General features: G+C 32.8%; 1 protein-coding gene across 1 annotated transcript in view; it reads left to right on the plus strand.

Annotated features, from left to right (window-relative positions):
* LOC134231579 (von Willebrand factor D and EGF domain-containing protein-like) overlaps positions 1 to 15,443 on the plus strand; it is a 39,748-nt gene extending 24,305 nt beyond the window's left edge. Inside the window, exons 12-19 of the mRNA XM_062713549.1 lie at positions 2,876 to 3,158; positions 3,381 to 3,533; positions 8,354 to 8,537; positions 8,773 to 8,963; positions 9,548 to 9,808; positions 12,198 to 12,321; positions 14,095 to 14,221; positions 15,346 to 15,443. Coding sequence (XP_062569533.1) covers positions 2,876 to 3,158; positions 3,381 to 3,533; positions 8,354 to 8,537; positions 8,773 to 8,963; positions 9,548 to 9,808; positions 12,198 to 12,321; positions 14,095 to 14,221; positions 15,346 to 15,421 — 1,399 coding nt within the window. The 3' untranslated portion in view covers positions 15,422 to 15,443. The remainder of the gene's footprint in view (positions 1 to 2,875; positions 3,159 to 3,380; positions 3,534 to 8,353; positions 8,538 to 8,772; positions 8,964 to 9,547; positions 9,809 to 12,197; positions 12,322 to 14,094; positions 14,222 to 15,345) is intronic.
* The last annotated feature ends 6,750 nt before the right edge of the window (positions 15,444 to 22,193 follow it).

A 22,193-nucleotide genomic window follows, 5' to 3' on the forward strand; every position in this document is an offset into this window, starting at 1 on the left:
TTCTTTGAAAAAATTTTCCTCTGCCTCTAGGTATTAAACAAATTAACCAAGTACATAGTTATGATTACCAGAGGTGCCTCTTCATAAACTGTGAATTGCATGACCCCTGGGCAGGGGTTCTGGTAATAGGTTGGGGCTCTATTGATATTATAGTGAAAACATTAATTCTTTGAAAATCTTCTCCTCTTTTCCTTGGCATTAAACAAACTAACTAAGTACATAGTTATGATTAACAAGAGTACATCTTCCAAAACTGCAGATTCTATGGATTCAAGGTCAGGGGATCTGGTGCTGGGGGTGTCTTTTGATTATATAGTAAAATGGAATTTTTTTCAAAAATATTCCCCTCTGTTCCTGAGTATTAAATAAACTCAGCCCCTGTACATTTGAACATTTTGAGCTTCTTCTCTGAAACTGTTTAACCAATTTCAACCAATTTTCGCATATAGTATTTATGGGTGAAGGAAAACAAAAATTGTAAATTTCATGGTCCTCCCCCCCCCCCCGCCCGGGGGCGGGGGGGGGGGGGGGGCAAAGCCAAAATATTAATGCAATCTTTCAAAATTTTCTTCTTTACTCCTGGACAACAAGCATTCAAACTGTAGGAATGATCTTATTCAGCACTGAGTCCTCTAACAAAATTGTGAAATTCATAAATTCATTGAAATTCTTCTTCTCTGCTTATGGGCATTAAGTAAACTAACCAAGTGCAGTGTAAGCCAATGAAGAAAAATTGTCTTTGTTTTTAATGTTTATTAAATGATTCCAAGTTTATAATTACACTGTGATCGTATAGATTTTGAATTAATAACGGAATTGTAATCAGCATTGACCAATACACTTTGTATACAAATGTTTGTAAGGTCCTTTCCAATTATATAAGAGAGCTTTAGAACTAAAAGTCCGTAAAACTAAGAATCCAAAATATTTCAAAAGAGTGTTTCAAAAGAAAGTCAAAGAATTAAGAATTTAGTCTCAAATGCCGTTTTCCGGCCAAACAGGGTATTTTGTACTCAGAGGGTATTCATGGTTCCGGATATATAAAAGTACTTTTCAATGGCTGTCTTACCATTGCCCTGCCACCTACGCTTTGTCCGTAGGTCTGTCCACTGACCTATGAATCCCAACATGGCAACTGACCCTCATATACAGGTAAACATACCTTAGTAATAATAATGGACTCAGTCCCCATCTCCGCACCACAGGAGTTCTAGCCCTAAGCTCTTTTACTTATCTACTTCAAAGTTACCAGTTTATTTACTCTTGATCAAGAATCTCAATAGTAACTTTGCATTTCCGTTCAAATCTTATTACTTAATAACGATGGACTGAATTGGTCTGTTCTGATCAAATTCCTTACAGAATGGTTTACAAAATTATAGTTCATTGTACCAACAACAACATCCAATTTGTTTCAACAAGATAATTATAGTTCATGGAATGAAAGTCTCATTTCCAATTATAAAGTAACTGTATGTGGTACACTAATAATGTACATCCTTGTTTAATAAACTTTCATTTTATTTTACTATCACTAATAAGTTCAGTATTAATAATTAAAATTATTATGATATGAAATGATTATAGTGCAAGTTTAAAATATTCAAATAAAATGTCCATTCTAAGCCCTATAGGTTTACAGCAGTATTATGTTGAATAAGGGTGTTTCTTCCAAAATTGTGAATTTTATGACCTCTAGGTTCAGGGGTTCTAGTTCAAGGGATGGACTATAAAGATTATATAGAGAAAATGCATAAATGCTTTGAAATTCTTATTTTCTTCTCATGGGATTTAAATAAACTATCGAAGTGCATTGTAATGTTCAATAAGACTGCCTCTTTAATAATTGTGGATTTCATGGTCCCTAGGGTCAGGGGTTCTAGTGCTAGGGTGGGACTATATACAGTATAAAGTGAAAATGCAGAAATTCTTTAAATTCTTCTCTGCTCATGACTATTAAATAAACAAACAAGTGCATTGTAATGTTGAATAAGGCTGCATCTTCTTAATATGTGAATTTCAGGGCCCCAAGGTCAGGGATTTTTGGCTAGGTCGGGTCTATAAAGATTTTATAGTTAAAATCTTTTTTCTACGCCTGGGTATTAAGCCAATGAAATTTGTGCATATTTATGAGGAGGGGGGTGTTTTTGAGATTTGCAAATTTCAGGGCCCCTGGGTCAAGGCTTCCTAATGTTTATCTAATGAAAATGCATGGATTCTTTAAAATTATTCTCCTTTGCTCCTGTGTATTATGCCAATGATTTAAGTACTTATTTATGATGAAGAAAGCTTCCTCTGTCACGGGGCCAGAGGGATTTGGAGGGGGTACGTAAACTGAAAATAAATCAATCCCTTGAAATCCTTATTTTGTTATTAATCAACAATTTATGATGACAAAAATCATGATAAAATTTAAAAAAAAAATTGAAATGTGTCGCCCGACGGTCAATGGTTCCTGTGAAATAGGGTGAACAACTCGTAAGAAAGTGAAATGCATTTTCTCTTTGTTTCTGTGATCTGCCTCTTGGTATTAAGTAATAATGATGATAAGCAATGGTGCCTTTTTCAAAATTGTGAGGTTTGTGCCCTCTGATTAAAAACACGAATCAAATTAAATTGTTGGAAAGTTCCTACGGATACTCATGTTACCTATAAGGTCCGTGGGCATCTTGTCTATTTCTAAAGTCTTAATTATAAGTGCATACTAGCATTTTGCTTGATAGTTTCCTTCTGTGGAGTATTTGTAGAACTTGTACATAATTTTTGACTTGTTTCTCATAATGTATAGTAGTAGCTTCTAGTTTTTGAGTTAATTCGCTTGGATCAATGCTTGAATGCTTGGATGAATGCTTTCAAATAGTTATTTATGTTTCAGTGTTGAAAAAGCCAACGATCTGTTTCTCATGAACTATCAACAAATTAGAAATTTTGATCCAATGAAACAACATAAGAAGCTTTGTATATGTGATCCAAATATCACCAAAGTCAACGAGTTGATAGAAGAGAGTTTGTGCACTAATGTAGATACTATTAACTGTGAACCATCTATAAAATCTGTTCAGCAAGATATTTGCTTTGAAAAGCACCAAAGACGACGAAGGTCCCCTTTCAGTCATATTCCTATGAACATTGTTCATATTAATGAAAGAAAACAAAAGGTAAGTTTTAATTTATCATCAAACCAACCTTATAAATCAGACAATTTATTTTAACTCTAAAATCAAATGTTCATACTTTGCAATTTGCAAAGAGCGTTAATTGAAAAAACAATATAAACGAACTATAAGTAAAGTTGATTCGAAAGTCATATTTGTAATATTCATCATTTAAAAAATGTTACAAGAGATTTAAATCTATTTATGGGTATGTTACTTTAACAGAGATCTGTACCTAAATTTACTCCGATGACAAAGGAAGAAGCTTTTAAATGGTGCACTGATTACATGAATCAATCCATGGCATTTAAAGCGTGTACTAAAGTACCATCAGTAGATCCAAACGATGCCATAAGAACTTGCGCTTTAGATATCATGGTAAGGATATAAATGCTTATTCAAAAATGAAAGGAAATAAGGAACAATATTCAAATCATAAGTCCATTCAAGTAATGAAACCCAAGAGCACAGCTAACAGAGGTAGGATCAGGTTCCATAGATAGGTTATACATTAAACGTTAAACTTTTTTTCAAATTTGGTCGAAATTTTCATATCATTATGCGAATAGAACATTTGCATCTTTTCAATAGAATAAGTATCTTATTCATTTTTTCTTACTTATTGCTTTATCTATTTTGATATATGGACGACGCATTGGCAATTAATAATGATTATTTCCATTATTATGTCGAAACAATATATCCCAGTGAGCTTGCAATCAAAGTTACCTCTAAATCTAGCATATCGGTTTCATATTTCGATAGTTTATTTGTAGAAGACGCCAATTATAATCTTATAACTAAGTAACTAAGCGTTTTGATAAACGTGATGACTTTAATTTTCAATTGTCAACTTTAGTAGATTCAATACGTGAGGGCATGCTCTACCTTTGAACAATTTTTAAAACGAGGCACACTATTGACAAACACGTTAAGGAAGCAACAATATCAACAATCCAGTTAAAATTCGTCATTTCGTAAATCTGATTGTCAATACGACCTTGTCGGCAAATACAATTTAACAAAGAGTCAAATGCTGACTCGCGGTTTTCATACTAATTGTTGGGCTTTTATTTACACATCGAATTGTCGACTTTTTTCCGTTATTTTCCGATCATGACAAGGAGCAAGGAGCACCCTGTACATGTGACCGGTCGGCAGAGGATGCTCACTCCTCCGTGGCACCTGATCACACCTGATGTTTTGGAGGTAATTGTTTGCTCTGTTCTCATTTTGTATTGTTTAATGGACTTCTGAGCTTGAATACTGTTTGGTATATCAATATATTTCATTGAAGTGAAATATGTCTTTTTTCTTTTCATTGTGTATCCTATCTGTATTTTGAAAAGGTTAAATAAAATTTCTCAAATATATGTATGTTCTGAGCAATGAAAATTATGTTTTTTTCTAAACGTACACAACTAAAAATCACAACAATTACCTGAGATTTATTGCTCAATTTATTTACAACTCTCGAAAATCTTTGTGCACTATTAGCTTAATTCTTCGAACTTCATTTAGAATTTAGAACCCCGGGGGTAGGGTGGGGCCACGAGGGGCCATAATCAACGTTTTACATAGAAATGTACAGGAAAAATCTTTAAAATTTCTTCTCAGGAACAGCAAAGCCATGATTGGTCTTACTTTTATGGAAGCATCCTCGGGTAGTGTAGATTCAAGTTTGTCCAAATCATGACCCCGAGGTAGGGCGGAGCCACTATGATCGATCAAATGTTTACATAGTAATATAAAGAAAAATCTTTAACAGTCTTCTTCTCAAGATTAGTCATATTTATATGAGAGCATCCTCAGGTAGTGTAATATCAAGTTTGTTCAAATCATGACCCTCGGGGGTAGGATGGGGCCACGAGGGATGATCAAAGTTTTACGAAAAATGTATGGGAAAAATCTTTAAAAATCGTCAAAAACAGCAAGGCAATGATCGGTCATATTTATATGAAAGCTTTCCCAGAAAGTGTAGATTCAAGTTTATCAAATCATTAGCCACGGGATGTAGTGCTGACCGCGAGGGACGATCAAAGTTTACCATTGTGATATTCAAGTAAAAAAATCAAAAATAATATTTCGCAGACATATTTACACTCTTATTACACTTTTAGCACCAAAGTAACATATTCTGAAATTCGTTTTCATCTGTAAACCTTTACTGAGTGTTGTCTATATTTGTTTTCTTGTTGAAATATTAATTATATATATATTAGTCTATTTCATTTTCTAGTTCTTAGGAGACAAAATTCTTAGAATTATCAACTTTTCGAAACTTGTGATATGATATTAAGCCTGTTTTCAAGAAAAAAAAATGTTTGTATCATCTGTCAATAAATGCTCAGAAGATGCTGCTCGCTTTCTTGACCCTTGAAGCCCCAGCTAGTGTTCTGAACTTAAAAAAATTCATTTTCAACAGATCCGAGGCGTACATTGTTTTTGTCCTGTCTGTTTATCTGTTTGTGTGTATAATCTGTTTGTCTGTTTGTCTCTCTGTCTGTTGTCAACTTTAACCTTCGCCATAACTTATGAACCTTCAAATTTGGTATGCATACTCTACTAATACTTTTACGAGGTCAATGACGTTGTGACCTTGACTGTGACCTACATGCTAAAAATAGCTTTCTCGGACTTTTGCCATTACTTTCGAACCATAGGAGTTAGAGACTTCATGTTTCGTATGCACACTTAACGAATTAAGCTCATAGAAATGACACGAAGGTCAATGACCTTTTGACCATGACTGTGACCTATATGCTAAAAATAGCTCTTTTTTTCGAACTTTCGCCATTACTTTCGAACCATAGGTGAGAGAGATTTCATATTTGGTATGCATACTACACTAATAAAGTTTCTTCAAATGACATTAAGATCAACGACCTTGCATCCTTGACTGTTACCTATATGCTAAAAATAGTTTTTAATACTTTGTTGCCGCCAGGCGCATAGTGTTTAACAAAGACATTTTGTTATACATATTCTCTAGGTAACAACAAATAAAAAACGTCACGTACATCTTTTAGAGTTTCTAATCTTTGTATTTTTCATATGAACATTTTTTGCGGTCCTTTATTATCTATCATAGATTGACGTAAACCATGTGTTTGAAGTAAAATGTAAACATGTATAGGTGGTGTGAACGTTGCTTTTCATTCAATGATTGGTCGGTTGTGCGTGGTAATATCTGCTGTGTGCATTTCTAGCAATAGCCATTTATCTCTTTATAACTTACATTAAATTGCTATGCAACATACACTTAAAAGTCATTCTAAAGTTAAGCGTTAATAATATTATGACGTAGATATTTTAATAAGAAATTAACTTTTCTTTTTATGAAATTTAAGCATGTTTGAAAAGAAGGAATTTAGCAATAAATTGAAGATTAAATAAACTTTTTTAAAGGGTATAAAAATGCGTGATTGTGGGAAAACGGTATATGCGTGATTTTGCGTTAGACATGGGAAATGGTTTGCGTGACTGCACAGAAGGGGGTTAAAGCAAACAAAGGTGATATGATAGATGTTTTCTACCATTTACTGTAAATTCTTTATTTTTTTGCGATTACTTATTATCACGAATGGGCTCTTCAACGGCAAATCGCGAGAATAATTATTCGCGAATGGACGGCTAATCAAGAGATTTTACATAGATTTCAGCTCCATAAAAATAAAGGCGAGTATTTTTATTTCGCGTGTGGTGCTTCTCGCGAAATTAAGCGATAATTAATTCCACGCGTATATTAAGGAATTTCCAGTAGTTGGACGGTTTAGGATAAAGAGCTCTATTTATATATGTATTTTATTTTATATATTGTTTAAAGAGCTCTATTTTTTGCCGTAAATTATCACAAAAGCAAAAATATTGAAATAGTGTTTGTTTTACTTCCCCCTCCCCCTACGAAAGGTCTGGAAATTTATATAATATTCTAAGTTTTCACATACATGCGTTCTAAATTTTCCATTTACTGCCACTTGTATTTATAAAATCAATTCAACCGTATAACTTTTGAATGGGCCAACCTAAACTACGTGGCTTGAAATCTAATCTCAATATTTCCATTTCTATTTGATTTCTCTGTGAAAATTCTTTGAAAGTTAGTGGAGTTGATTTCTTGATAATTCTGCCGGGATGTAAATTTGGCAAATCGAAAGGTCAGGGGATCAGAATACCTAATATACAAAAAATCTCGTACCCGTCTTTGTGTCTGACGCCATGGAGGCCAAATATGCATTTAAATTTCGTGCAGCTGTCTGTGTTTAATGTCAGTGGGCGAGGACTATTGAATAAACTTGAGAGTCCTCGTACATTTCAAATCTATTAGCCTACATTTTTAAAATCTTAATCTACAATTTTATTTTACAAGGAAATGGAAATATAAGGAATCGCTGTCAATAAAGTATAGTTTGCCAGGAACATCCTACGTTTCCCACTCAGGCACGTAGCAACCGGGGGGCCAGGGGGGCCTGCTCCCCCCACTTCTTTTCCCAATCTTACCTATACTATAGGAAATGTTCATTGAAAGGTTTGTTGGCCTCCCCACTTTTCTATGGTGAGGAAAATATAGTATAAGAAAGTGGTACTGAAAGAAGTTGGCACTGGAAAAAAGGTACCCTCTACCCCCCCCCCCACCAACCCCCAACCCCCACCCCCCACGAAGTAGGATTTTCGACTTTTGCAATTTTCAATTTTTTTTTGTTTTTTTTTTTTGCTTGTCAACTTTTTCAGGTGAGTAAAAAAAATTTTCTCTGTCTGCCCCCCCCTTTCAAAATCGATGCTACGTGGCTGCCTCTTTCGTTAATGCTATGGCATACTATATTAACTAGACCGTGATTCCTTTTTATGATTAATATTAGAATTATGTGCAGAATAGTTGTGAAAAGCCTTGCCTAAAGAATTTAAATCCAGATTAAAAAGTCAATTTTTTTTAATGAAATATTGTGCTTTGTAATAGAAATTGACCCTTCAGATGTGGAATCTATTTCCGAATTCATGAGTCAACCTTTGGAAAAATCGGTTCCCAAAAATAGAGTCCAGAAGGAGCAGCAACCTGATTAACTGCATCCAAATTCTTTTCGGCGCCATTGTATATATGTATCGTATGTGAGGATCCGTGTATGTGTGGGGAGGGGGGATAGGGTGTTATTCTCACTTTGCATATCTGTATAGCAATTAAGACACTTTTTTAAATCTAGCTAACTAACACAACAGACTGGGCCTCTGCCTCAAGAGAAGGCTTAAAATCGGCGTGTTTTAAAGAACTTCGACAAAATCAAACTCTACAGACAGCTGAACGTGGTAAATCTCAAAGCATTGCAGAGCAGATCAAAACAATTAGTTGTCCTAATGAATGTAGTGGTAATGGTGTTTGCAATAATGGTAAGCAAAGTGGTGAATATATATTCATGTTAAACATAGTTCTTCTTCTACTATTACATTTTCGTAATTTCTTATTTAACTTACCTTTCTTTAAAAAATTAAATAGAAATATGCGAAGGAAATGGATTTTAAAATTCATTTTGAAGTTATTTAATCAGAATACCACGTCGTTATTACACTCCATTCATATTCGAATGTTTTCTAACTAGATTTGTTTTGTTGTTTTTTTTCATAGGTAATTGCATTTGCCGAAATAATTATGGAGCTGGAGATTGTTCGATCAATTTTAATGACCCTCCTCACGTATTTGGAGCAAATTTGGACACAGGGGGGCTTTGTGATAAGCCTGTTTGTAAAATCGCATCACTAGAGGGTGATCCTTTTTTAGACAGACCTGAACTGACTTGCAGAATGGAGGAGTTTGAGGTGCTTATAAGAATCATTTTGTTTACTATTAAAATGATTATGTAGGTTGTAAATAAAAATGTGTAGCAATCTTTTTTAAGAAAATAATTCATTTGCATAATAATGAATCTTAATATTTTTGATCACGTGATTAACCTTTAAAAAATTGAACCTTTCTAAGGCTAGGTAAACGTATCTAAGAATAAATACAGGTTAAAATGATGTTCGTTTTCGGGATACTTTGAAGTACATGTATGAAGTACGACTTAGTGTTGGTGTGTATAATGAAAATTATGTACTATCGTAATCGAAGTAGAAAACTAGTAAAGTAAATGAATTTCACATCTTAGGTAGACTCTGATAAAACGGATGGAGTGATTTTCGTTTTCTTTCTAGAATTTTTTTTTTACAAAGAAGTCATTCCTTTTGACACTTTTCTACCTCCAAAATGATTTATTCAAACTAAGTTTCAATGCATATTTTGTAGTCCTCTGAGATAAACATTCCATGCAGTGTTAACTGAAAGGTGTAGATATTTAAATTTCTACTCAATGGATTGTGAAACAAGTAATTTGCTTGGCTAAGGTTATGATATTATTTTGTAGATAAACTATAAAGGGGAAAATAAATCTTTAGGAGTTCATATTGTTCCTGCTGTGCACAATACTGTTGCGGACATTCGATGCCCATTTCCTCATCTAAGGCAAAAACGATCATCCCCAACAAATAACGAATTTGTTGTGGCTTATAAGATTGCAGTTAGCAATGACGGGAAATCATTCAGTGATAATCATCTCTTATACATTTTGGATTCGACATGCCAAGATACTTTAAATGTTTCAGGACAACTTCGATTTACTTTACGAGTAAGTGAGAAACTATAAAGCATCTCTCTCTCTATCTCTCTCTCTCTCATATATTTAAAAGTAATTTGTAGCTGAGTAAAAAAAAAACACGCATTAGAAGGCGAAAAGACTAAATTTTACGCTATGGTTGGAAAAAACAACCACCTTCTGATTTTTTTTTTATATGGAGATACCGATCAATTTGGGAGTAGAAGTAACACGGACCTCTAAACATATTCAGAATCAGTATCAGGAGCCATATGCATGCCCATCTTTCACACCTGTCGGATGCTACTTTCATAAATATAGCATTCTGTAATAAAGATTTATTTCCCGGTCATGACAAGGAGCACACGGCGGGTGTGACCGGTCGGTAGGGGATGCTCACTGATCCCACCTCTGAAGTTTTGGAGGTCCGTTTTTGCTCTGCTCCTATTTTTGTAATGTTTTATGAACTTTTTTAGCTCGAATACCTGCATATATTTCATTTTGAAACATTTTTAATGTAAAAGTCACAATGCCACGAAGTCACTAGTATAGTGCAAATAAAATGCACTGTAACTTTAGAGTAAACAGTAAAATTTTATATTCTGAAGTGAGAAGAATATCAATCACTTTAACTGATTTTTTTTTTCATTTGAGGAAGGAAATAGAGACAGAAATCAATTTCTACTTGATACTAATAATAAATGGATTAATCAGGATATACGAGAGCTGTTCAGAAAATATTGTCCTGAAGTCTATGGCATGCAGCATAGAAATCATATGACATTAAACTTGACTTCTCTCACAATTGAAATTTTATGAATTGATAACAGTTTATGTGTTAATTTTTCGTCACATAGTTTCTATGTGAGAAGCTGGAAAACAAGGGTTATTCGAGACACTGCATTTAAAATTAATGGTACAGAATCGGTAAGCTAGAGTGAAAGTAAATGCTTCAATAAAGTTGCAGTAAACTTGTTCTGAATCCCAAAGGAATGTACATTCACTAATATTTGTTAAATAAAAAATAATGTCTGACTTATAGACCAATGAGCAGGTGCATTTCAATGAAGAAGGATATGGAGATAACGAACAGTATTAAATTTCATAGTCCATAGCACAATACAAAATAAAAGCAGAGCAAACACGGACCTTAGAAACATCAGAGGTGGGATCAGGTGCCATGGAGAAGTGGGCTCATTGTCATGTTCATGAAATAACGGGAAAATTCATCGTCAATTCAGTGTATAAATAATGGACTAACAATTAATATGAATAATGTCAGTCAGCATTTGACTCAATGATAAATTGTATTTGCTGACAAGGTCATTATATCGACCATAGAACTAACGAAATGACGACTTTAAACGAGACGGCTGATATTCTTGTTTCATCAACTTGCTTGTCAATTGTTTACCTCGTTTTAGAAATCGTTCATACGAAGAGCAAGCTCTTGTGTATCGAATCAACTAAGATATATACACTCCGTACGCAGGTGACGACGGTATATTGCTGCATAAGTAAGGACGTTGACCATAAAAAAGTTAAAGTCGTAACGTTTATCATACAACTTGGTTGTTAGATAACCATTAATGTTTTTTCAAGTAAAGTATCCAAGTATGAAACAGATGTGTCAGACTCTGTAGTATCTTTTATCTCAAGCTCACTAGGATATATCGTATCGACGTAGGAATGGAAATTACCATTGCTAATTGATAATCTATCAGGGGATCAGAATACTTAATATACAAAAAATCTCGTGCCCGTCTTTGTGTCTGACGCCATGGAGGCCAAATATGCATTTAAATTATATAATTGATATCTAAATGTCGAGTTGAAGGCCACAGCAAGTGTTTTATTCTTTTCACGCATAAGATTTTGCACAAATTCTGCTTCATATGAATATAAAAATAGGTCCGCTGATAACGGAGCGCAATTGTTACCCATAGGAATTCCAATTGATTGTTGAAATACTTGGTCTACAAAAGCACATTGATATTGTCAATCAGAAACTTAAGCACCTCCTTGAAGTCAACTTGCAACGAATGCGAAACATCGTGCGTCGTATGCGAGAGCTCGGTTAGAGCTTGTGCGAAGCTAAAATTTTCCGATCGAAAAGTGTTTTAAAGTACTCGTGCGCCAATTGTGAAAGCGCCTTTATCTGATACCGAGTAGACCAAAACTGACCAGCACAAATATTTAAATCCCTTACCTGTCCAGTGAATAAATAGTCATATGAACAAAATTGTGAGATTTAAATTTTCACATGGTAAATCAATTAGAAGACAATTTTGGGCTTAATGAGACAATCTCACTAATTTTTTAAACTCCCATGGAATTCATGCAGGAACTTAATATTTTATCGTCATTTGCTTATTTAAGGAATGCATTCATGTATTAATTACTCAATCTCAATTTTTTGAAGGCTGGGTACTGTTTTATACGAGGCAGGTGCGTTCGTGATAGTGTTTTCAGTGGAAGGGATAATTGCAAAATATGTGATGCCAATGTGGATCAATTTGGATGGACAACTTTGAAATCTAAACCTGGTAATGAATATTCATAGCATAAAATACTCTTTAAACTTTATATAACATTTACACTTGTTTCACTAACATCACACATTTCGTATTTCAAAACGTTTTCTACAAAAACTTTGAAACCGTGATGTCGCCTTAATATAGAAGAGGTTTTCTGAAAATTGACACAGACTTTATGCATATACTGTAAAATTTCTTTTTTTTTTTTCAAGGGTAATATTGATGCTATTTATGTGAATATATAAAAGATCATAACATTCGACTCCGTGGGCCTTATGTTTAAAATAGCTCTGTAAAAATATCTATTTACTGACCAACAATGTATTTCCGTTTCAAACAGGACAATGATATTTTTCTTTCATTTTCAAATAAAAAAATTCCAGTGAAAGTCCATATAAGGATATTAAGGTCATACGCAATGTAGTTTGAACTTTTTTGGATTCTTCCCTGGGGTTGAAGAGTTCCACTAAATGAAGGACATGTGTGTAATATTTTTAGTGTCTAAATATGGATTTGTACACCTCTTCTAAAACAATTTTTGATGAAAAAAAATCTGAAATTTATGTTTTATAATTTTCGTACATTTTTATTTCAATAATGCAAAAATTTTCAAAATTCGATATCTTTTCAAAACCCCTGGTAACGCATGCTGATTTTTTGTCTAAGAACATGTAATGATATTATAAGGTTAAATTTAGAATATCTTGGAAAATTATCAGTAGGTAAGGTACGTTGCGTATGACCTTAAGGCTCTAAAGAACAGCAAATTTCTTGAATTGAAAACAAGTTAATTTCAGTACATAAAGCGGAGAAAAATGATAAAAGCGCACCTTATGATCCAAAAATAAAATGTTTTATAATTCTCCTAAACAGTTCTATTATTTAATGATTGCATATTCTAGAGCAGATGTAGTTCTCTATTTTCCTTATAGTTAAACTGTTTTGAACAAGCAGACCATTATCACACATGTATTTATATTTATTAGTGTTTGATGAATAAGGTGCAATGATAACAAAAAATAGAAATTTCTGTGAAAATCGTTAGTGTCTATGTATAAATAAAGGCTTTCAAAAAACTACACAAGGATATGGAAATAACGAACAGTATTCAATCTCAAAGTGCATAGAACAATACAAAATAAGAGCAGAGCAAATACGGACCTTCGAAACATCAGAGGTGGGATTAGGTTTCATGGAAGAGTGAGCTTCCCCTGCTGACCGGTCACACACAAATAAAATTGGTTTATTTTTTTCTCTACATATACTCAACAAAAAACGAAACGCATATTGTTTTACTTATCAAAGTAATTGGAACAACTATCTTTTTTTTATCATTGGATACCTTTGACCTATTTAAATACAGTATGGGCTTTTAAAACTCGAGTATTGAATTATTTCCCTTGATTAATCATGTTTATGAAAAAAGTGTTTTACATGATTTATTGTAAATCGGGGGTCTATTTTCATTGATATTTTGGATTTAGAGAAACAATAAACAATTCTATTAAAGCCATATTAAAGATTTGATTGCAATGTTGATGCAAAAGAATGGCGATTACTCTAACAATACTGTGACGTCTCCATGTAAGTGAAAAATTCTCGAGAGGGACGTTAAACAATATACAATCATTCAATCAAACAATACTGAAGTTTTTGTTACTTCAGTCATCAATTTGCTTATATTTAATATTATATTTGTTTACCCATCCCCTCCCCCTTATTTGCAGGCATATAACGTAGTAATACAAAATCTTTGACATATTCTACTTTTTGTCTTCTTAGGATGTACCATTACATCAGATCAGCCGCAAAAAACGTCTTACAGTTGGATTGCTGGTGTTGTGATTGGATGCATAGCTCTACTTACTACCATAATCATTGCATTAGCTTGCTGGATGAAGAAATATCGGTATAAAACACAATAATTATTCTATCTTCACACTTCAAATAGATAATTATAGACCTGAAACCGCGGAAATGTTTGCAAATATGAGATTAATAATGTTTCGTAAAACAATCACCGGCAAATAGTTTTTAAAAAGGTACAGTGCTATCAAAAAATCTAGCATATTCCTATACTGACACGCAAAAGGAATGCAACAAGCAGTAATCTACAAATGTTTGATTTTTTTTATCTTATGGTTTTCAAAAATGAATACAGTAAAGCTAAACTCACTTTTCAGAACATCAGAAATGATAAAAATGTAAAATGTTTTTTTCTTCTTGCTTTACTTAGTAACACATAAATGTTAAAACACCCCCTCCTAGCCATTCAAGTAAAACGTGCAAGTCTGCCCTAAACAACAATTGCAGCTTAACTTCTACGATACAATAGGTTCATCAATATCGAGATCTGAGCGAAGGAATTATTCTTTGTTATTTTTAAATGCCCGTTTTTCAGATGATTATGTCGAATTTTCTCTGACTTAGAGCAGTGTAGCCACCCCTGGACTTCCGGTACAAGGACCGTCCTTAATGAATATGATACGCAAGACCCTTTTGGGGCGTATTGTCGTGAATTTTTGCATCAGCAACTCTCCATCACCTTTACATTGAAATTTTCCAGCTAGAGCAATGGAAATGCGTATTTAAGCCATTTTCAAGAAGCCTTAGCATCGTTACGGGAAACGAAAGGAGAGTTTATTTTTTTTTAATATTGGAGCATTACTTATGGTAAACAGTTAAAACCCTTAAAACTCCATAATATTGCCAAATCTTTTGTTAAACATGCAATTTTTGATTTTTGTTAAGCAGACTCAAACTTGACTTCCGGTTATGGTATGAAAATCGTTCAACCATTAAATTACCGGTCCTTACCAAAGTGAAGATATCCATAATTTTAAGATACAACTTCTTTTTACTTTACATAATTATTACCCCCTTAAGTAGGATGTTGCGTTTCTTTTGCGTGTCAGTATATAAAATCGTTGAATTCCGCAACAATGACACCTGTGAAAACACTTTCATTACAGTTGTTGTTTGCTTGGATTATGATAACATTCAATATTTGTTAATTAATTTTTTGTCTTTCAGATATGTGAAAGATAGTTTTCCTGAATTGAAACCTCCAAAGTATCAGGAATCCCAGAAAATGTCATATAAACATTAATGATGTTGCTAAAAGATTAGCGATGCATTTGAACAGATCAACTTGTATATATATATATATTTTTTTTTTGTTTTGTTTTTTGTTTTTGCTTTTTTTCTCATTAAATTACAGCAATAATGTTGGATGTAGGCTCTATTAAAATATGAAAAAAGGGTATACCAAATCAACATTGTAAATCAAATACATTATTAATTACATGTATTACTGTTTACTCGTATTGCAATTAGTTGGTTGGGTTTGAATTTTTAATCTTTTTAAATTTTTTGTATAATTTTTTTAATAAACACGGAAATCAAAGGATTAAATTTAATCTCTCTCTCTCTCTCTCTCTCTCTCTTTCTTTCTCTCTCTCTCTCTCTCTCTATTTAATTTGTTAAATTTTACATGTTGGTTATAACTGTATAACATTCCTTACTGTTTTCTTCTTGCTGTTTTCGTTGTTCTCTTTGTATATGTTGTCTGGCGTCTTTAAACTTCATGATTTTGTCAAAAGTTCCTCTCCATGTTCCTTGGGTCAATTTCAACAAAAAGGGTAATATATATTAAAGGTCATACCCTTCCTTAAATAGAAATAACTAATATATAATGAATTGTAGGTGTCATTCTCTAATTTTATTTCAAAGTCATCTGACCTCGAAACCACTGCACACTTCAAAAACAAATGTGAAAAATGTGAAGCCCATTGAAATGTTAACAGTTCGTTGGGAAAATTGCTCTCCAGTCCATGAGGAACTTTAATGTGCAACTTCAGTTTTATATTAAAATCAATTTCAGGGTACTATTTTTAAATACGACAGACTTGAAATAAAGATACCACAGACTCTGTCAAATACATTTGGATATTTTTCTTCACAAAGAAGTTAATGTTTATCTAACAACCAAGCTTTATGACAAACACAATGATTGTAATTTTCTATTCTCAACTTTCCTTACTTAAAACCGACAAAGTGTTTTGCACAATTTATACAAAAAAGGAGAAAATGTCAAAAGAGATGATAGCATTTACAATAGACTTAAAGATTATGATATACCAAGACTAAGTGAAAGGGAATCAGCAAGTTAAGAGGAACCTATAACTAAAGATGAAGTTTTATTTTATTTTTTTGAAAAACACGAAAAATGATAGTCCTGGACAGGATGCATTTACTTGTGAGTTTTTAAAGTTTTTTTTGGAAAGATATTGATATATTTGTGATATTGGTATATTTGCAATAGAAGATGCTAATTAATCAATGTAATTTTTCCACGAAAATAGATTAGGAATTATTACTTGTGTACCAAAAGCAGAAAATCAAAAGATTTTTTTATGGCGTTATTTATAAATTAGCATCTGGGTGTAAAGCCGAATGAATAAAAAGTTTTGAATAAATTAAAACATACAGATCAAACTGGATTTATAAAAGAAGATATATTGGAGAAAATATTAGGTTGATTTATGACATAATGGAATCAAATTTCAGGACTTTTAATGCTTATTTACTTTTAAAAAGCTATTGATTTTATCTCGTGCACTTTTATTTATGAAACACTTGTTTTTTTGTTCAGTTTGGAACCTCAATTAACCAGAAGTGTTTGTCGAGACTTGGCTCTACTGGTTTATACTTATAAAACAGGAAGAGAAAAAAGCAGTTGGGACTTGACACTTAAAAACAGCAATAGATAGAATAATGATCCTTGATTAAGTCATTTTTTGTGGCAGTATTACAATAAGACTACAACTGAAGGAGTAGCTTTTAATAAAAATTAATAAAAATTTTAAGAATTTTCAATATTAGTTACCATCATCCCATCAAAAGAAATTAAAAAACAATAAAGACAATAATAAATCTTAGTGTAGTCTATCTGTATGCCACATTATATCATAATCAAACTAAAACTATATTTGTAATAGCAGTTTTAAAGCAGTTTATAACAGGAGAAGCTCACTCCTCCATGACACCTGATCCCACATCTGATGTCCTTATTTTCTCTGCTCCTATTTTGTATTGTTTTATATTTTATTACTGTTCGTTTATCTCCATATCCTTCTTTTCTAATTACTAATTTTAGTAATCAAGACAGACTCCATTCATCAAAATCAAAACCCGATGCACGGAATTATGTATCGGGCTATAGTCTAGGTGTGTATTAAGTTATATTATTATCCTTCAGAATTATACAGTCAATCTGATGGGTTTAGAGCAGGTCACGTGCAGGGAGCGACTCGTGATGTCTCCCTCAGGCGCAGGGTGACAACTGTTATCTCCCTTCAGATGTCAATGAAATAGCGTACGTGCGCAAGCAGGGATACAACTGTGTTGTTGCCCTTTGAATGAAACAACAGTGGTTTAAGCGAAAGAACTCCTATTTATAAGTACATTTGCTAAATATGCAGGATCGGTAAACAATAAATTCTAACAAAGTTGTCTCTTGACATATTTTGAAAGTATGGAATCGGAGCAGAGTAGAAGAAAAGATGTTTGATTACTATTTTCTACTCTATCTAATTGATAATTGTATATTCCTCAGGATAATAAAACTATTACGGACTGTTAAGAAGGGAGACATCACCAATTATCAGGTCTGAGTAGGGTTGTCACCCTCGGGCGCAAGCGCCCTCGGATGACAACCCTACTCAGACCTGATAATTGGTGATGTCTCACAAATGCACTGAATTATGTATCTGAGTAAAATTTACTTGTGTGCCAAGTTATATTGAAATCAAACCAAAACTTTTGGAGGGTAGCATTTTGAAAGCCTTTCACAAAAATTTCTAATTTTTGTAACCATGGTAATACTTTTTATCTAACTATGTCAGTATAGTCTTCCTCTGTGCCAAGTTATACTGAAATCAGACCAAAACTGGTGGAGGAGTAACATTTTGAAAGCATTTTACAGAAATTTCTATTTTAAATAACCATGGCAAATACCGTTCATAAAAATCAAAACCCTTTGCAGTTTTTCGATACGCAAAACCATGCTCTATGTACGAACAATTTCTAAAACGAGGTAAATTATTGACAGAAAAGTTAATGACACAAGAATTTCAGCTATCTCGTTTATATGTCATTAATTTGTACGTTCTTTGGTCGATACAATGACCTTGTCAGCGAATACAATTTATCATTGAGTCAAATGCTGACTGACAGTTTTCATACCAATTCTTAGTCCACTATTTATACACTGAATTGACCACGGATTTTCCCATTTTTCCCGATCATAATAGGGAGCACACGCCGGGTGTGTCCGGTCGGCAGGGGATGCTCACTCCTCCATGGCACTTACCTCTTATGCTTTAGATGTCCCTATTTGCTCTGCTCTTATTTTATATTGGTTTAAGAACTTTGACATTGAATATTGTTCGTTATCCCCATACCTTCATAAAAAAAAATATTAAACTTTATGATTTGTCGTTAAGTGAGAATCATCAAGCTGCGTTTCTGTACTAGCCATTGCTACAGTCAGGGATGGGGTAATGGTAATGTGTAATGGTAATTGACTGTAATTAATTACAAATTTCGATGTAATTGAAAGTAATGTGTAATTGACCAAATTTTCAATTACAAGTAATGGTAATTTTATTAACTACTTTCCAAAAATCATGTAATTCACAATTACTTTTCAATTACATTCAATTACACTGGTTTTAAATAAATGAAAAATAGTCTCCTCTCCCTCAATTTCATAAACATTTTTTATGTAAGGTTAACATATTTTGGACCAAAAAGTTTCATTGTTAAAATTCTTGAAAAGAACTTCCCTTTTTATGTCAATTGTTGTTTAAATACAATGCCCCTTTTCATTAAAAAAAAAACAAAACTTTTAAATCAAATTAATCTTTGTAAAGTTTACAAATAAAATTCATATTTTGATTTTTTAAATTAATTAATCATATGAAAATAAGAAGTCCAATGGCTTCTAATCTTTTTGTTGGCCATGTCTTCAGCTTGTGTTGGAAGTTATTAACAGGTGCTATTTTGTGTTTTGGGGTCATATACTTATTCCTAAATAAACATTTTTCACACCTTTGACTTTGTGAAAAATGTTTTTATACACACTCTTTGACTTTAAATTGTAGTTTGGCACAGAATAAGTCAAATACCCATATTTTGAGGTAAACCTATGATGCTGAAATAAGGAAATATAAAGGCAAATTAAAGCATCAAAAGTACATTTAGCATAAATTTATCACTTGTTTATGGGAAAGCTTAAAAATGATTCCAAAATTTAAACACATGAATTACCGGTAAGGTAAAACCATCTGTAAACTTTCTACTTGTCAGTATCTACATGTAAGCATTCTCCTCACAAATACCCTAGTGGAAAGAATCTTCAGCATTGCGGGAAAATCTTCAAATTAATCGAAGATATATTAGGTTAGGGGACACAGTATTTGAAAAATGTATGAAGCTTTTAATAATATTATTGTAAAAAATGTAAAGTAATCTGTTATAAATGGAAAAGAATATACATGACTATTTACTTTTTTACGTGTATTCTTGAATGTAATTTGTAATTTAATTAATTACATTTGCAAAGTAATTGTAATTTAAATTATTACATTTCAAAATCGATGTAATGGTAATGGTAATTTAATTGAGGGTTTTTGGAAAGTAATTGTAAATTAATTAATTACTTTCCTATGTGATTGACCCCATCCCTGGCTACAGTAGGAATGCCTTCCACGTAGCTAAAACTTCCAGAATAGTTCTGAAACGAATGTAAAAAACAAAACAAAAATTCATTGAAATTAGTGCCAAATTCATTAAGGAGGCTCAAATTTACAAAAAAAATTAACCAACAGATTTAACTTAAATGTTTATACATCATGATTTCTTTAGCTGTCGACTACCATTTGACAAAGAAAAATTTCATACATATTAGTTTAAAAATTTAATCATTTTTGTATATCTTTATATGGAGCTCTTCTTCTAAAGGAGATAGATGGAGTCTAAAAATGGCCACGACAACCCAGCCTCTTTAAAGCAGACCTTTTTGAGAATGTATATACTTCTGGTCTAAAAGATAATCCACATGAAGACGAAATTTTAAATCATTTTCTCAACCTTTTTTCAGAATTCATACTTACACGCCATGTTGATATGTATTGTATGCACTGAATAAGAGATACCTCAGGTTTTTTCCTTGCTACATTGCCAAAACACAGAACTCGTTCTATCGTTAAATCGCGTCCATGAGACATTTATTTTTTTTATTTAAACGATAGAATATTATACGAGGGTTGTCCCGTAAAATCGTGGACAAGTTGTCCAGTGTAAAAAATGAACATCACTGCGTTCTGAAATTTTCACTATTATTTAGTACATATTTTAGTAATATACACAGCAAATTTCAGATAAATGTATGCATAAATAAACAAATTATGAGATTTTATGCCATGTATTGTATCACCTTACGGCGCATGGATTATAACGTCAAAGTGTCTAAAACAGCGGCACGTTTTATCTTTGCTGAAAATGAAGTTGGATGAGTCTGACTTTAATTTAGGAATTTCATTGATACACATTCTTTAGTCTCCATAAACAGTCGAAGAACCAATTGGCACCCTCGTGCGATCTTCTGAACATTTATTTGTAAGTTACGGATAATAATCTTACCATAATTCAACTAATAGAAAATCTCATATCGGCAGTCTACTGTGACAGCGTCTTTTGCTATTACATGAGGAGTTTGTCCGTATGTTTTGTACTCCCCAGGGACTCGATCAAAAAGACTTTGCTAAAAAAACTCTTATTTCATTTGTATACTTAAGATATGGTGATATTTTTATAATCTTTTTTTTCTTCTATGGTCATTTCAAGTCTCTAAAGGTATCATTACAACATCGAATTAAAACGGAACTGCTCTCCGGTGCGCTGTAACGTCATAAAACGTAGCCATTTTTTGTATGTTGTGTTTACCACTTTCCCATTTCGAATGCTTGAGAAACTGCCAAAAATTAACCAAATGCCTTAAAAGTTTTACAAAGACTACAAAATTGATTGTGGAATTGAATTAGGATAATTTTAATCCAAATCTTATGTATTTAAAACTTTTATTTTGAATTCAAACTTGTGTATTCTTTAATAAAACCTTGGTTTTTTGTCCGTGCGCCGTAGGACAATACCCCGTGCACATTCAAGCATAATAAAATCTTTATTTTTGCTTATATTTTATCAAAAAAATTATTATACACTTAAATATGATAAATATACATTTACTGAAATTTTCAGCTTAGTGCGTTCATTACTTTTCGAGAAAAACGCTTTGTCCACGATTTTATGGGACAACCCTCGTATTATGTCACTTCAAAGCTACATGCAAAGTTTTCAATCAATAATGTTTAACATGACAATCACATTTTGGATTTAGTGCAGCACGAAACAGATTGTGCTATCGGTAGAGTCTATAACATAACCCAGTCTTGGATTTCGGGAAAATTATTTCCGGATTGGTTTTTACATTTATAATTTTATTGAACGCCGAATCCGATTGTATTCTTCATAACATTGACTGATTGAGGCGGTAAATCCAATCTTGACATGTATTTTATGAAAGGAATTCCTGTATGCTGTTTTGTTTTGAAGTAGGATCTTTTTCTTCACAATGTTGAACCGTGACTGGATTAGGTAGTTTAGAGACTTGGTTATGTAGAACCTTGACTGGGTTATATTGTTTAGTGACTTGGTTATGTTGAACTGTGACTGGGTTAGGTAGTTTAGAGACTTGTTTAGGTTGAACCATGACTGGGTTAAGTAGTTTAGAGCTTTGGTTATGTTAAACCGTGACTGGA

This window comes from Saccostrea cucullata, unplaced genomic scaffold (genome assembly GCF_032062105.1).
Source record: "Saccostrea cucullata isolate Sc308-1 unplaced genomic scaffold, CSIRO_AGI_Scuc_v1 ctg1421, whole genome shotgun sequence".
NCBI lineage: Eukaryota > Metazoa > Mollusca > Bivalvia > Ostreida > Ostreidae > Saccostrea > Saccostrea cuccullata.